The 15,952-nt window shown below is 44.0% G+C and overlaps 1 protein-coding gene across 4 annotated transcripts in view; it reads right to left on the bottom strand.

The window, feature by feature from the left end:
* UTRN (utrophin) overlaps positions 1-15,952 on the bottom strand; it is a 1,167,552-nt gene that overhangs the window by 706,958 nt on the left and 444,642 nt on the right. For all 4 annotated transcript variants that reach the window (XM_063917938.1, XM_063917937.1, XM_063917939.1 and 1 more), the window contains 2 exons: positions 14,118-14,235; positions 6,725-6,930 (listed from right to left, as the gene is read on the bottom strand). In XM_063917938.1, the coding sequence (XP_063774008.1) occupies positions 6,725-6,930; positions 14,118-14,235 (324 nt within the window). The remainder of the gene's footprint in view (positions 1-6,724; positions 6,931-14,117; positions 14,236-15,952) is intronic.

The raw sequence follows: 15,952 nt of genomic DNA, 5'->3' as shown, positions 1-15,952 counted from the left end.
GCTTGGTTGTCCAGATTGCTGTTCATCTTTAACGTCTGTCCTGCCATTATCAAAGGCAGTGCACCAAACCCAAAATGGTTTCATTGACATGACATTATCACCATACACCTCTAGAGGTTGAATTTCAGTTGCTGATGTGTCCTTTAGACACAGAAATCTGATCACACTACGACCACAATATTTGTCCATGTTTCCGCCAGCCCCACCATCTTACAAGTGAAGTTGGGATAGTAAGGCCGATATGAAGCGCAGTCTAATGGCCGTGAGAGGAAGCAGTGGTCTACCTGCTCTGGCCTGGCAGGAAAAATGAATGCAATAGAGAACATTACTCACGTGAGAGGTCTTGTTACCTTATTAATTGAACCACCCTCGTACAATAATGTATGTCATTGCATGATACACTGGAATCCCATAATGCAATATTTATGAGGGATAGGCTATATGGGAACCAAACACGCTTTCCTTTATCTGTGTCCCCTTTTTATGTGTAAGACAAATGTCTGTTTAGAGGATTTTTAATGAACTGGGTATCATAACTGAAATAACTGTATTTATGCTTAACTACATACAGTAGGTCTTTCATGCTCTATTTTATCCCCTGCAGCAAACTGCCATGTTATGAGGGAGGTGCTTCTCTATCTAAACAGGTCGTGAGTGACCTGCACAACTGTGGCCTCATTAAGAGTTCGATGTACAGCAGTCTATGTGGCAGAAATGTATACATCCTGATACTGTGCACACATTAGAAAATAATTTTATATTTGCAAATAAATCTTGGCTCTGTAATGGGGATAAGCAGGTATAACAGCAAGGACATGTATCAGTATACAGCCCTTTCCAGTGGTGAGTGGGGATCATACCACCCTTCTTGATATGGTCTTTTGTCTGATTGCCAGACGGCGGATCACCATCAGGTGTCAGGGGATTTGTTTATGAGTGTTCTCAAGCCGGGAAACGGGGATCCTTAATCATACTCTCTACAGGCTAGAGGCAAAATACTACTACTTTTGAGTTGGACATATTTAAAGTTGTGTTCATCTCAACATATACATGTCAGTATGCTATTTTGACTACAATTCTAAATGTGTAGGGACATGTGTAACAATGGAAACTGTGAATATTATATAAAGAATGTTGTTGTTTGCAAATGAATAAAGCTGACTAAGTACATCACATTTTGGGAATGTGTAAACCGCATCTAATACCTGCATAATTCAACAGGAATCCACAAAACTAAAATGGGACATTACAAGGCAGGACTTATAACCTTGAGTTTGATATAGATAATAGTTTAAATAGTTTTAATAATATGGATGTTCTACAAAAACAGAGTCCATTTATACCAGCAAGCCACTGTAATGGTGAAAGGTCCTCTCTTCCACCAAGCAAAATATTGTGATTTTTAGAGATGAGCGGGTTCGGTTCCTCGAGATCCGAACCCCCAGAACTTCAGCCATTTTACACGGTTCCGAGGCAGCCTCGGATCTTCCCGCCTTGCTCGGTTAACACGAACGCGCCCGAACGTCATCATCCCGCTGTCGTATTCCCGCGAGATTCGTATTGCATATAAAGAGCCGCGCGTCGCCGCCATTTTCACTCGTGCATTGGAGATGATAGCGAGAGGACGTGGCTGCGTTCTCTCAGTTTCTGTGTTCAGTGTGCTGCAAATATCTGTGCTCAGTGTGCTGTAAATATCTGTGCTCAGTGTGCTGCAAATATCTGTGCTCAGTGTGCTGCAAATATCTACGTTCTCTGCCTGAAAACGCTGCATATCTGTGCTGCATTGTAGTATATAGTAGGAGGACAGTGCAGAATTTTGCTGACCACCAGTATATATATAGCAGTACGGTACAGTAGTCCATTGCTCTACCTCTGTGTCGTCAATTATACTATCCATATCTGTGCTGCATTGTAGTTGTGCGCAGTATATAGTAGGAGGACAGTGCAGAATTTTGCTGACCACCAGTATATATATGGCAGTACGGTACAGTAGTCCATTGCTCTACCTCGGTGTCGTCAAGTATACTATCCATCCATATCTGTGCTGCATTGTAGATGTGTGTGCAGTATATAGTAGGAGGACAGTGCAGAATTTTGCTGACCACAAGTATATATATAGCAGTACGGTACAGTAGTTAATTGCTCTACCTCCGTGTCATCAAGTATACTATCCATCCATATCTGTGCTGCATTGTAGTTGTGTGCAGTATATAGTAGGAGGACAGTGCAGAATTTTGCTGACCACCAGTATATATATATAGTAGTACGGTACAGTAGGCCATTGCTATTGATATATTACTGGCATATAATTCTACACATTAAAAAATGGAGAACAAAAATGTGGAGGGTAAAATAGGGAAAGATCAAGATCCACTTCCACCTCGTGCTGAAGCTGCTGCCACTAGTCATGGTCGAGACGATGAAATGCCATCAACGTCGTCTGCCAAGGCCGATGCCCAATATAGTAGAGAGCATGTAAAATCCAAAAAAACAAAAGTTCAGTAAAATGACCCAAAAATCAAAAGCGTCTGATGAGAAGCGTAAACTTGCCAATATGCCATTTACGACACAGAGTGGCAAGAAACGGCTGAGGCCCTGGCCTATGCTCATGGCTAGTGGTTCAGCTTCACATGAGGATGGAAGCACTCATCCTCCCGCTAGAAAAATGAAGAGACTTAAGCTGGCAAAAGCACAGCAAAGAACTGTACGTTCTTCTAAATCACAAATCCCCAAGGAGAGTCCAATTGTGTCGGTTGCGATGCCTGACCTTCCCAATACTGGACGGGAAGAGGTGGCGCCTTCCACCATTTGCACGCCCCCTGCAAGTGCTGGACGGAGCACCCGCAGTCCAGTTCCTGATAGTCAAATTGAAGATGTCACTGTTGAAGTACACCAGGATGAGGATATGGGTGTTGCTGGCGCTGGGGAGGAAATTGACAAGGAGGATTCTGATGGTGAGGTGGTTTGTTTAAGTCAGGCACCCGGGGAGACACCTGTTGTCCATGGGACGAATATGGTGACATGCCTGGTCAAATTACAAAAAAAATCACCTCTTCGGTGTGGAATTATTTTAACACAAATGCGGACAACAGGTGTCAAGCCGTGTGTTGCCTTTGTCAAGCTGCAATAAGTAGGGGTAAGGACGTTAACCACCTAGGAACATCCTCCCTTATACGTCACCTGGAGCGCATTCATCAGAAGTCAATGACAAGTTCAAAAACTTTGGGTGACAGTGAAAGCAGTCCACTGACAACTAAATCCCTTCCTCTTGTAACCAAGCTCCTGCAAACCACACCACCAACTCCCTCAGTGTCAATTTCCTCCTTAGACAGGAAAGCCAATAGTCCTGCAGGCCATGTCACTGGCAAGTCTGACGAGTCCTCTCCTGCCTGGGATTCCTCCGATGCATCCTTGAGTGTAACGCCTACTGCTGCTGGCGCTGCTGTTGTTGCTGATGGGAGTCGATCGTCATCCCAGAGGGGAAGTCGGAAGACCACTTGTACTACTTCCAGTAAGAAATTGACTGTCCAACAGTCCTTTGCGAGGAAGATGAAATATCACAGCAGTCATCCTGCTGCAAAGCGGATAACTCAGGTCTTGGCAGCTGCGGTGGTGTTAAATGTGTGTCCGGTATCCACCGTTAATTCACAGGGAATTAGAGAATTTATTGAGGTACTGTGTCCCCGGTTCCAAATTCTATCTAGGTTCCATTTCTCTAGGCAGAAGATACCGAGAATGTACACAGACCTCAGAAAAAGAGTCAGTGTCCTAAAAAATGCAGTTGTACCCAATGTCCACTTAACCACGGACATGTGGACAAGTGGAGCAGGGCAGACTCAGGACTATATGACTGTGACAGCCCACTGGGTAGATGTATTCCCTCCCGCAGCAAGAACAGCAGCGGCGGCACCAGTAGCAGCATCTCGCAAATGCCAACTCGTTCCTAGGCAGGCTACGCTTTGTATCACCGCTGTCCATAAGAGGCATACAGCTGACAACCTCTTACGGAAACTGAGGAATATCATCGCAGAATGGCTTACCCCAATTGGACTCTCCTGGGGATTTGTGACATCGGATAATGCCACCAATATTGTGCGTGCATTACATGTGGGCAAATTCCAGCACGTCCCATGTTTTGCACATACATTGAATTTAGTGGTGCAGAATATTTTAAAAAACGACAGGGGCGTGCAAGAGATGCTGTCGGTGGCCCGAAGAATTGCGGGCCACTTTCGGCATTCAGCCACCGCGTGCCGAAGACTGGAGCACCAGCAAACACTCCTGAACCTCCCCCGCCATCATCTGAAGCAAGAGGTGGTAACAAGGTGGAATTCAAGCCTCTATATGCTTCAGAGGATGGAGGAGCAGCAAAAGGCCATTCAAGCCTATACATCTGCCTATGATATAGGCAAAGGAGGGGGAATGCACCTGACTCAAGCGCAGTGGAGAATGATTTCAACGTTGTGCAAGGTTCTGCAACCCTTTGAACTTGCCACACGTGAAATCAGTTCAGACACTGCCAGCCTGAGTCAGGTCATTCCCCTCATCAGGCTTTTGCAGAAGAAGCTGGAGAGATTGAAGGAGGAGCTAAAACGGAGCAATTCCGCTAGGCATGTGGGACTTGTGGATGGAGCCCTTAATTCGCTTAACCAGGATTCACGGGTGGTCAATCTGTTGAAATCAGAGCACTACATTTTGGCCACCGTGCTCGATCCTAGGTTTAAAGCCTACGTTGTACCTCTCTTTCCGGCAGACACAAGTCTACAGAGGTGCAAAGACCTGCTGGTGAGACACTTGTTAAGTCAAGCGGAACGTGACCCATCAACAGCTCCTCCTTCACATTCTCCCGCAACTGGGGCTGCGACGATAAGGCTAAGAATTTAGAGCCCACCCGCTGGCGGTGATGCAGGGCAGTCTGGAGCGAGTGCTGACATCTGGTCCGGACTAAAGGCCCTGCCAACGATTACTGACATGTCGTCTACTGTCACTGCATATGATTCTGTCACCATTGAAAGAATGGTGGAGGATTATATGAGTGACCGCATCCAAGTAGACACGTCAGACAGTCCGTACGTATACTGGCAGGAAAAAGAGGCAATTTGGAGGCCCTTGCACAAACTGGCTTTATTTTACCTAAGTTGCCCCCCCTCCAGTGTATACTCCGAAAGAGTGTTTAGAGCAGCCGCTCACCTTGTCAGCAATCGGCGTACGAGGTTACTTCCAGAAAATGTGGAGAAGATGATGTTCATCAAAATGAATTATAATCAATTCCTCCGTGGAGACATTCACCAGCAATTGCCTCCAGAAAGTACTCAGGGACCTGAGATGGTGGATTCCAGTGGGGACGAATTAATAATCTGTGAGGAGGGGGATATACACAGTGAAAGGGGTGAGGAATCGGACAATGAGGAGGAGGTGGACATCTTGCCTCTGTAGAGCCAGTTTGTGCAAGGAGAGATTGATTGCATCTTTTTTGGTGGGGGCCCAAACCAACCAGTCATTTCAGTCACAGTCGTGTGGCAGACCCTGTCGCTGAAATGATGGGTTTGTTAAAGTGTGCATGTCCTGTTTATACAACATAAGGGTGGGTGGGAGTTTCCAAGGACAATTCCATCTTGCACCTCTTTTTTTCTTTAATTTATCTTTGCATCATGTGATGTTTTGGGCAAATTTTTTTTTAAGGGCCATCCTGACTGACACTGCAGTGCCACTCCTAGATGGGCCAGGTGTTTGTGCCGGCCACTTGGGTCGCTTAGCTTAGTCATCCAGCGACCTCGGTGCAAATTTTAGGACTAAAAATAATATTGTGAGGTGTGAGGTGTTCAGAATAGACTGGAAATGAGTGGAAATTATGGTTATTGAGGTTAATAATACTATGGGATCAAAATGACCCCCAAATTCTATGATTTAAGCTGTTTTTGAGGGGTTTTTGAAAAAAACACCCAAATCCAAAACACACCCGAATCCGACAAAAAATTTTCAGGGAGGTTTTGCCAAAACGCGTTCGAATCCAAAACACGGCCGTGGAACCGAATCCAAAACCAAAACACAAAACCCGAAAAAAGTCCGGTGCACATCACTCAATAACAGCAATGGCATAGGTGATTTTCTTGCAACTTACTGGTGATTTGAGCAATGTAATGGTTTGCTTTTCATATTGATCCATAAAAGCAGTATGAGGACCAGTTTGAGAGAGAGAGAGAGAGAGAGGAAAAAAAAAAAGAAAAAAAGAAGGGCACTGTAGGGAGAAGACATAGGAGACAAACGATTACAACACACATTGCAAAAGAGGGATTTTATGAAACAGGAATGCGAACCAAAAACTAAGGTGGGAGAAAGTGGAAGCAGTTAACATACTGCCAGTCGTGATCTCGACGATTACAATACAGACGCTGGAATCCCGGCGAGCGGTCAAATGCCGGCAACAAATTTCCGGCGACACAGGCTATTTTCCCTCTGTGAGTGTTCACAACGCCCACAGAGGACGAATATAACCTATGGAGAGCACAGTGAGCCACTGTGCCCACAAGGGGCTTTCTAGCGCTCTCCCCACTGCCGACATACTGGTAGCCAGGATGCCGCTATCGGTATACTGACGGCCGGGATCCCGGCTGCCGATATATCATACTGAACCCAGAGAAAGTGGTCATTGGCTCTGCATAGGGTATTCCTATATACTGTTTATATTGTATCACTATGAGACATTAGCCCAATGTGTATTCACCTTGTTCTCTGCAAGCTGTCTAACCAGAGTGTCTTTGGATGTCTGAGTGAGGGTGTACAGGCGGAAGTCAGTCTGGTCCAGGACAGTCTGTATCTCCTTCCTTAGCTCGTCCCACTTAATGCTGTCACCCAGCATATCTTGTAGCTGCTTCTGCCGCATCTCAACGCCATGTAATGTACTGTCCCACTGGTTCTTCAGCTTTTCCGCTGTTTTATGTAAAAAATATACATAATTATTCTTGTATAGATAGATATAGAGAAGGAACACCAATCACCCAACATGAATAATTACCTTATTTAATAATTGCCTATCTTTGTAACCATCAAAGTGATTTGCAAGATTTAAATTACGTGAGGATGAATTATTTTGTGTTGACGTGTGCTATATCTGTATCTAGAGCATCACACAAAGGAACAACTTGCACTTAATTAATAGTTCTGTAATATAGAAAGGGAACATAATATCGCCTTTAACTATGAAATAGGACAAGGTTTTACTGCTCACATCCTCAAATATGACTGATGCTACTTTGGTCACAATATTTAATATGATTGCAAAATCCCATTCACTGCTTTTAATACTCTGTAAGCATTGAGTGATTCTAATTAAATATATTATTGCCACTTCCAACAGCCTTTGAAGTCTCAAATAAGGAAACGAAAAGAAAATTGAATTCTAATTTTGGATTTCCTGTAAGATGCTTACTATACACTGGTGCATGACAATAATTCATCAGTTACACTGCATGTAAAAAACAAACAAAAAATCACAGATTGCTTCTGTATTCCGAATGCATAGAAAGTTTAGATTGATTTAGCCGTTATAAACATAATTAAATTTTGCAAAAGCCAGCATGTAATAGTAACGCATTGAAATAGCACTTTTAATACTTTAAGGGAAATCATTTCTGTGCTTCCAGAAAACAAGAAATTGTTAACTATACACTGTCTGAAAACAAACCAAATAAAGATAAAATCTTGTTCAACCTCGAATCCTCACAGAGAAAAGTCCAAGCTATCGGTCATACCAAAATAACAGGATAACAAAAGGAAAAAAGGATACAGTGCTGTCGGTTGTGAGGTTATGAGGGGCTTTGTAATCGCTCAGCTGACCACAGAGGCTGGTACCGCTCGATTTTATTGGCACCAGATTTACATGTCAACTTAATAGCATCAAGATCCTAACTGACTAAGGGGTCTATTTACTAAGCCTCAGGTGAAGATAAAGTGGCCAGAAATAAAGGTGGTCATTCCGAGTTGATCGCTCGCTGCCGATTTTCGCAGCGCAGCGATTAAGTGAAAAAAAAAACGGCAATTCTGCGTATGCGCATGGTACGCAGCGCGCATGCGCTAAGTACTTTCATACAAAACTTTGTAGTTTTACCCAAGCTCGAGCAACGTTTTTCAGTCGCTCGAGTGTTCGTAGTATGATTGACAGGAAGTGGGTGTTTCTGGGGGGGCAACTCAGCGTTTTCAGGGAGTGTGCTAAAAAATGCAGGCGTGCCTGGCAAAAACGCAGGAGTGGCTGGAGAAAAGGAGGAGTGGCTGGCCGAACGCAGGGCGTGTTTGTGACGTCAAACCAGGAACTAAACAGACTGCAGTCATCGCAAGATAGGAGTAGGACTGGAGCTACTCAGAAACGGCATGACATTTTTTAGTAGCAATTCTGCTACTTTTTCGTTCGCACTTCTGCCAAGCTAAGATACACTCCCAGAGGGCGGCGGCTTAGCGTGTGCACTGCTGCTAAAAGCAGCTAGCGAGCGCTCAACTCGGAATAAGGGCCAAAGTACCAGCCAATCACCTACTAACTGTCATTTTTCAAACCCAGCTTGTGACATGGTAGTTAGGAGCTGATTGGCTGCTACTTTATCTACGGAACTTTATCTCCACCTGAGGCTTAGTAAATAGACCACTAAAATAGTTGTTGAAACATATGGAACAATGGGTAGCTGACTTTCCACGTGTCTCCAGCACATTTATACATAACTATTTGTACAGGATAACAATCTGGAGAAATGTAAACACCACTAGTGCCAGAAACAGTTTCACAATATTATTTACCCTAGACATTGTACATTAACCAATGATACTGTAAACAATATCTTATGTTCTAGCCACTAGCTTATCTATAATGAGTGCAAGACGTGCAATACAAACGGGCCTCTGGGTCCAGGGAGGCCCCCACCACACACCCATTTAATTATACTTACCACTCCAGTAGTCCGGTGTTGGCTGCAGAGGTGCAGAAATCACTGGGAAAATGGCACTTTGGTTTTCTACTATACCGCTTAAGAGGAAGAGGCCCTATCGGAGACTCCACACGGGCCCCCTCTACTCTTAAAGTGCATCTCGTTCTAACCCAGGAACGAGCAAACAGGGCCCGTCTGCCTTTGAGATTACTCCGGATTGCTCTGTCTGGAGTACGGATATGTTGTATGCCTGGCACTGTACAGCATGGTCTGGCAATGTTACGGCTATAGCGGCCCACTCTAGCTTTCTCTCAAATCTACCCTGTCCTTCCAGAATCTGCGGACATGTTACAGTATGGCAGAGACAGGTGGGCATCTGAAGGTTGGTTTCAGTTTGGTAAAATTAGCATGCCTACAGTTGGCATATAAGGACATGAAGTGTCTCTGAGCTGGCATAGAAGGGAATGAGGGGGGCTCTGGGCTTGCATATAAGGATGTGATGGGGCTCTGGGATGCCAGGTAAGGACATTAGGGAGCTCTCAGGACTGAAACATATAGAGGTACATGACTGAGGGGTCTGTGGCTATTCAAAAGGGCTTAACTATGGGGGCTATGACACTGGCATTTATAGGGTATGTGTGGTTGTGTCATAAGCAAAGCACTACCCAGTTGAACAAGGGTTTTCATGAGGTGAACATATTCATGAAAGATGATTTATGGCAATAGGATAAAAAAAATTGCATATTTAATAATAACAGTAGATCACAATAGAATTCAATAATAAAAAAACAATGTATAAAAGACAATTAATAAAAGAGATGGCACTCTTTAAAAAACATGAGGATGACACATAAGGCAAAAAGTCAGGGGTGAGTCATACCACAACTGGTGTAGAGGAGCCGCAAGTGTCGCTATAGTAAATGCAGAGTAACCGGTATACCCTGCAACTGGCTCCTAGGCTTATAATACGTAGCAGTCCGTCACCAATGTCCTCAAGCTCTTAGTGTTTTGTGGGTGTCGAAGCACCATTTGGGGGTGCGCAGTCCGGACAACGCAGGCATGTTCGGACCGTTTGCGGGGTGGGCTGCGGCGGCTGTGCGACATCACACGCAGCCGCTGTGAACCAAAAACGGATGTCCTCCGACTGCCTTCATAGCTAGGCTGCGTAGGCAGGGGGCACCCCTAATCATGCGAGCGCATCACTGTATAGCGATGTGCTCGCATGTAAGCAGGGAGGGGGCAGTACCCGCCATGCGGGGCGGACTTGCATTGTGCTGGGCGTCCCCCCGCATGTTACAGAAAAGGGTTGTAGTTATGTGATTTGTCACACAACTAGAACCCATGCTGAATCGGGCCCTACGTATGGTAAATGAGATGTCTGTGGTTAGCAGGTATCCAACATTTCAGTCTCTTATCGAGTGTCCTTAATACCCTGCTTTTCCCAAACCATTTTTTGTCTAATAAATATCTAGTATTCTGCTAGCTTGTTTTGTAGGAAGCTATTTGTTGAATAAAAATGAACAGCTTGAAACCAATTATAAAAAGGTATTCAGTCCCAATTTCAAATCAGGCATAACATATCCCAACCAAATCAGTCAGCGTAGTACATCAAAGGACAGCTATGGTAGGGCCTGCAAATCTGTTTTTCATGATGATATAATCAAGGGCTGTCCAGCCAGTAGGTTGTCAGATGGTGCTCTTCAAAGATTTCCCTATGTAGTTTAGATAATAAAGGATGGGATCCATAATAAATGAAGAATGGAGAGTACTGAGGTTTTATGGAAGAGGTTATTATGAGTGAACTCGGTCCATGGTAACAAAAAAAACAATCATCATGGTCGGCGAAAACCAGGTTTTGGTTCATGCTCTCAGTTTGCCCATTTCTCGGGGAATGGTAGGCTGAGTAGAAACTCTGATGATGTTAAAGCACTTACACAGAGCTCTCCAGAATCTGGAGGTAAACTGTACACCCCAGTCGGAAACTACGTTATTTGGAAACCCGCGCAGCTTGAAGATCTCTCCAATGAATGCTTCTGCCAGCTTTGGTGCTGAAGGTAAATTTTAGTGGCATGAAGTAAACAGCCTTGGAAAAACTATCCACCACCACCAAGACCGCATTGAAACCATGACAGGAGGACAGATCTGTAAAAAAGTCTATGGATATACCGGGTGTAAGGAACCCATAGGAGATTTAGGTGGAATCTTGTGGAGAACACAGATAGGACAGGCTGTAACAAAGTACATAACAATCTTGACAAACAGTCTACCACAAATAACCTCTGAGAATTAGTTTCAAAGTCTTCTTCACCCCTGTATGCGGAGAAGCCTGGTGAACGTGTCCACTGGAGTAGTTTCATACGTAGCTCTGATGCCACAATGCTATTTCTGGAGGAAATCTTACTTTGTTGGTTACAGATACAAAGCAAGCACGAGTCAGTATTGGTTTGTATAAATTATAGGTACCGTGAAGGTTTAGTTTGGTGAAGAACTTTGCCCCTTTAATCCTATAAAAATTTCCAGGATCAGGGATAAGGAGTATCGGTCCCTTATATTGACGGGGTTCAGACCACGATAATCAATACAGGGCCTATATCCTCCCGTATTTTTGCTTAACGCCAGTGTCCGGCACCAACTGGTGACTTAGATTCCCTGATAAACCCTCATTCAAGATGATGGCATCGAGTCCCAAGACAATTTGGGGTTTACTACAATCTAAGATGGGAGCGCATAAACGTAACCATGACAGTATCAAAATAATAGGACTCTGAGCTGACGGAAGCAAGTAGAAGGAGATTAACTTCTTGTGGAGCGCGCCAATCTATATGGTTAGAATCTGAGTTTGGAAGCAAATGGTAGCTGTAGGAATTTTATTCCCATCCACGCAGATTATACAGAGATAATCACAAAAGAGATTTCAAGCTCCTGAACATTCTGGACCGTAATGAAATTACCAGTGGCACAGGAATCAATGAAAGCCTTGAGTGGTTCAGATGGTTTCTCCAGATACTTCAATAATAAACTGAGACAATTTCTTTCCTTTTGGGGTATGCTGAACAGTTCCTAATCTGACCATCCATCAATCAGTTAGGTCCTCTCATTTCCCAGAAGCTTGGGACAACTAGCAAGATGGTGACCTGGATCACCACAATATAAAAACAGCTTATGTTTTAAACTTCTTTCTCTTTCCCCCGTAGGAAGGCGAGATTTCCTTGCATGCATGGATTCTTCGGCAGGTACAACAGTAGCAATAAATCATTTGAAACTAAGGTGTTGAGACTGTTCCCTTTCTTGTGCTGTCTCCCTATGACAGATCTACCCTATTGTACAAGGATATCAGATATCCAGGGATGACAGCATTTCTCTGGAAGCCAGCTAATCTTTTACTTGTTCCAACAGTCCCTGCATAAACGCGTCAACCTATGCTTCACTGTTCCACCTGAGGCTAAAGTTCTGAACTGCACAGCAAACTGTCCCACTGGCTGGGTTCCTCGTTTCAGATGCAGAATGGCTGATGCAGATGTCACCTGTCCAGACTCAAAGACTTTGTCAGACTCCAAGAAATTAGAACAGTTATAAACTAGAGGATCATTCTTCTCCCTCAAGGGGGAAGCCCACGCTAGGGCACGGTCCAGATAACAGGGCAATAATGTAAGCCACCTTTGTTCTCTCAGAGGGAAAATTTGCAGCTTGGATCTCGAACTGAATGGAGCACTGATTCAGGAACCCTGACAACTTTTGGGGTACCAAACTAATTTTGAGTGAATAGGGAAGATCTTGCAGCATGAACAAATGCTGTGAGAAGTGGTGCAGGCTGCACCGAAAGCTGCTGTATGGTATCGACCCACTGCACAAGTGTCTGTAGGTACTGCATAATATGAGCCTGGTTATGCTTTTGCTCCTCGACTCTGACAAGGACATGCTCCAATAACTATTTTGGTGACAGGTTACCAGCAACATCCATTTTTGGGCCAGAGTATTCTGTCGCAACCTCACAGATGGATTAGGGGATGCTAACCTGTACTTTAGGATTGTCCCCTGCAATGGAATTTGGGCTACGCTGGATACAGGAGCTAAGTATTCACAATGAGGCATGTAGTGACATAGTTGTCAGACTAACATGATAGAAAGTGGGTACAGAATCAGGCAGGAACAAGGCAAGGAATAGAACACAGGGAACTAGGAATCTGGAGCATACAGTAATTCACTACGGAACGCACAAGAAAGTACAAAGCTAGGACACTGGAGTATGGAATATAAGCCTATACTCTGATACTGGGTAGTGTCCAGAGACTTCCTTTTAGGCAGGAACTTGAAATTGGAGCCAAATGTGATTTCATGTTTTGGCGCTACTGGTCCTTTAAATTTTAAACAGAAGGATGCACAGTGCTCTTATGGGAGGTGTGGCTGTCTGTTACTACCAGGAGAAGAGCATGGTAAGCAGCCAGCCAGAACAGTTACCACAGCAGGCGCCGGAGACCCCTCACCCACAGCGGACCTGGTGCAGGACCCAAAGACTAGCGCCGCCAGACCCTATAAGTGAATGCCGGACTCCAGCTCGCTGTAACACTATTATTGTTATTATTATATATTAAAAAATACCAAAATAATCATTATCGTAATATTCTTGAACACTGTTTTTGTTACGCCAATTATCTTTAAATAAAACTACTGCTCAGCAGTTGAGTATATGAAAACAAAAATAGACTATGTATAGTGTGCATCATATTGCGGTAGTATCCTTGCAGCATGAGTTTATAATAAATTGTGTTAATAATATTAAATGAATACAATGTATAAAGTTTAAATTATTAATTTTTGGACTATAAATATCTCAAGCAAATTAATATCTTGGAGTTGGCACAATGGAAGCACAGTACTTTATTGTAGTAATATGTTTTATATACACAATTTCGCTGAACTGTACAGTTCTATGGCTGTATACAAATACTGCAGTTAAGGTATGGAGACACTTTCAATCTGTAACACAAAGTACACAAGAATAAATTATATGGAGCATTTTTAGATTAATAAAACAGTGATCACTGATTATGGTCATCACATATTTAGAAAGGCTGACAGATATAGGACTAGGCCAGTAGCAAGATAGTTATAGGAACAGCTGGACCTGAGTGTGCTTCCAGCTTTACTTTGTCTTGAGCACTTAATTGTACATCAACACTTACACTTAGAAGTAGTACAACTTACATTTCTCTGTAATAACTGTTCTGACATCCAGGCTGGAAGTTTTATTTTTGGCATTCTGAGCTAATGTAAAAACAGATTCAAGCTGTGGGTGACGCTGCTCCATATCTTCTTTAGTTATCTGAAAAGAAATATAATGAACATCATCAGTATAGGTGTAACATACCGGTGAGACCTACTGTATTACGTCTTTACAGTAGTAAGTCTAATCAGCACAGTAAGCACAATAGTGAATGTAAGTTGGATGATTTGCATATAGCCAATCACAGGATACCATACAAGAGTGGTCTCTTATTTGCACAGACTATAGGACTGGGTTTGGCCTTTGATGCTTGAGTGTTTCTAATAAGAATGTGAATGCTGTCCCCCCCCCCCTGTATCAGAGCATCAGATAATGAAAACACTTAAAACTTAAAAATTGCATCTTCAGAGAAGTCTGTAATCTAAGCAGGTTTCTTTTTATTGTCCTCAGACAAAAAAACAAATGATGTTTGGATACAACCGGATTCAATACATGGACCTGATCTTATTGATTGTCCTATAAAGGTGGTCATATGAGAATTTCCATCTTCCTCTCCCAGTTTTAACCCCCTACCCCTTATAATGTAAGCAGGGGCATTTTAAGAGAGGAGAGGGCCCGTGTGCAGCCTCTGTGCGGTCCCCCTACTTTCTTGCAGCATGTGGAGGTCGCCGGGAACATTGTGTCTGCACTTTGCTCCCGGGCACATCTCTATTGCCCATGCACAAATCACTGGGAAAATGGTCGCCATGCCATTTTCCCAGTGCTTTCTGTCTGCAGCACCGGCCACCGAGGGATTCCAGAAGTAAAATAAGAATTTACTTACCGATAATTCTATTTCTCGTAGTCCGTAGTGGATGCTGGGGACTCCGTCAGGACCATGGGGAATAGCGGCTCCGCAGGAGACAGGGCACAAAAATAAAGCTTTAGGATCAGGTGGTGTGTACTGGCTCCTCCCCCTATGACCCTCCTCCAAGCCTCAGTTAGGATACTGTGCCCGGACGAGCGTACACAATAAGGAAGGATATTGAACCCCGGGTAAGACTCATACCAGCCACACCAATCACACCGTATAACTTGTGATCTGAACCCAGTTAACAGTATGACAAACGTAGGAGCCTCTGAACAGACGGCTCACAACAAATAACAACCCGATTTTTTTGTAACAATAACTATGTACAAGTATTGCAGACAATCCGCACTTGGGATGGGCGCCCAGCATCCACTACGGACTACGAGAAATAGAATTATCGGTAAGTAAATTCTTATTTTCTCTAACGTCCTAAGTGGATGCTGGGGACTCCGTCAGGACCATGGGGATTATACCAAAGCTCCCAAACGGGCGGGAGAGTGCGGATGACTCTGCAGCACCGAATGAGAGAACTCAAGGTCCTCCTCAGCCAGGGTATCAAATTTGTAGAATTTTGCAAACGTATTTGTCCCTGACCAAGTAGCAGCTCGGCAGAGTTGTAATGCCGAGACTCCCCGGGCAGCCGCCCAGGATGAGCCCACTTTCCTTGTGGAATGGGCCTTGACAGATTTAGGTTGTGGCAAGCCTGCCACAGAATGTGCAAGTTGAATTGTGCTACAAATCCAACAAGCAATCGTCTGCTTAGAAGCAGGAGCACCCATCTTGTTGGGTGCATACAATATAAGCAGTGAGTCAGACTTTCTGACTCCCGCCGTTCTTGAAATATATATATTTTCAATGCCCGGACCACATCCAACAACTTGGAATCCTCCAACTCGTTAGTAGCCGCAGGCACCACAATAGGCTGGTTCAGGTGAAACGCTGACACCACCTTAGGCAGAAAATGAG

This window comes from Pseudophryne corroboree, chromosome 4 (assembly GCF_028390025.1).
Source record: "Pseudophryne corroboree isolate aPseCor3 chromosome 4, aPseCor3.hap2, whole genome shotgun sequence".
NCBI classification, from domain to species: Eukaryota; Metazoa; Chordata; class Amphibia; order Anura; family Myobatrachidae; genus Pseudophryne; species Pseudophryne corroboree.
Note: the sequence above shows the minus strand (reverse complement) of the source record. Positions and strands in the feature narration are given on the sequence as shown.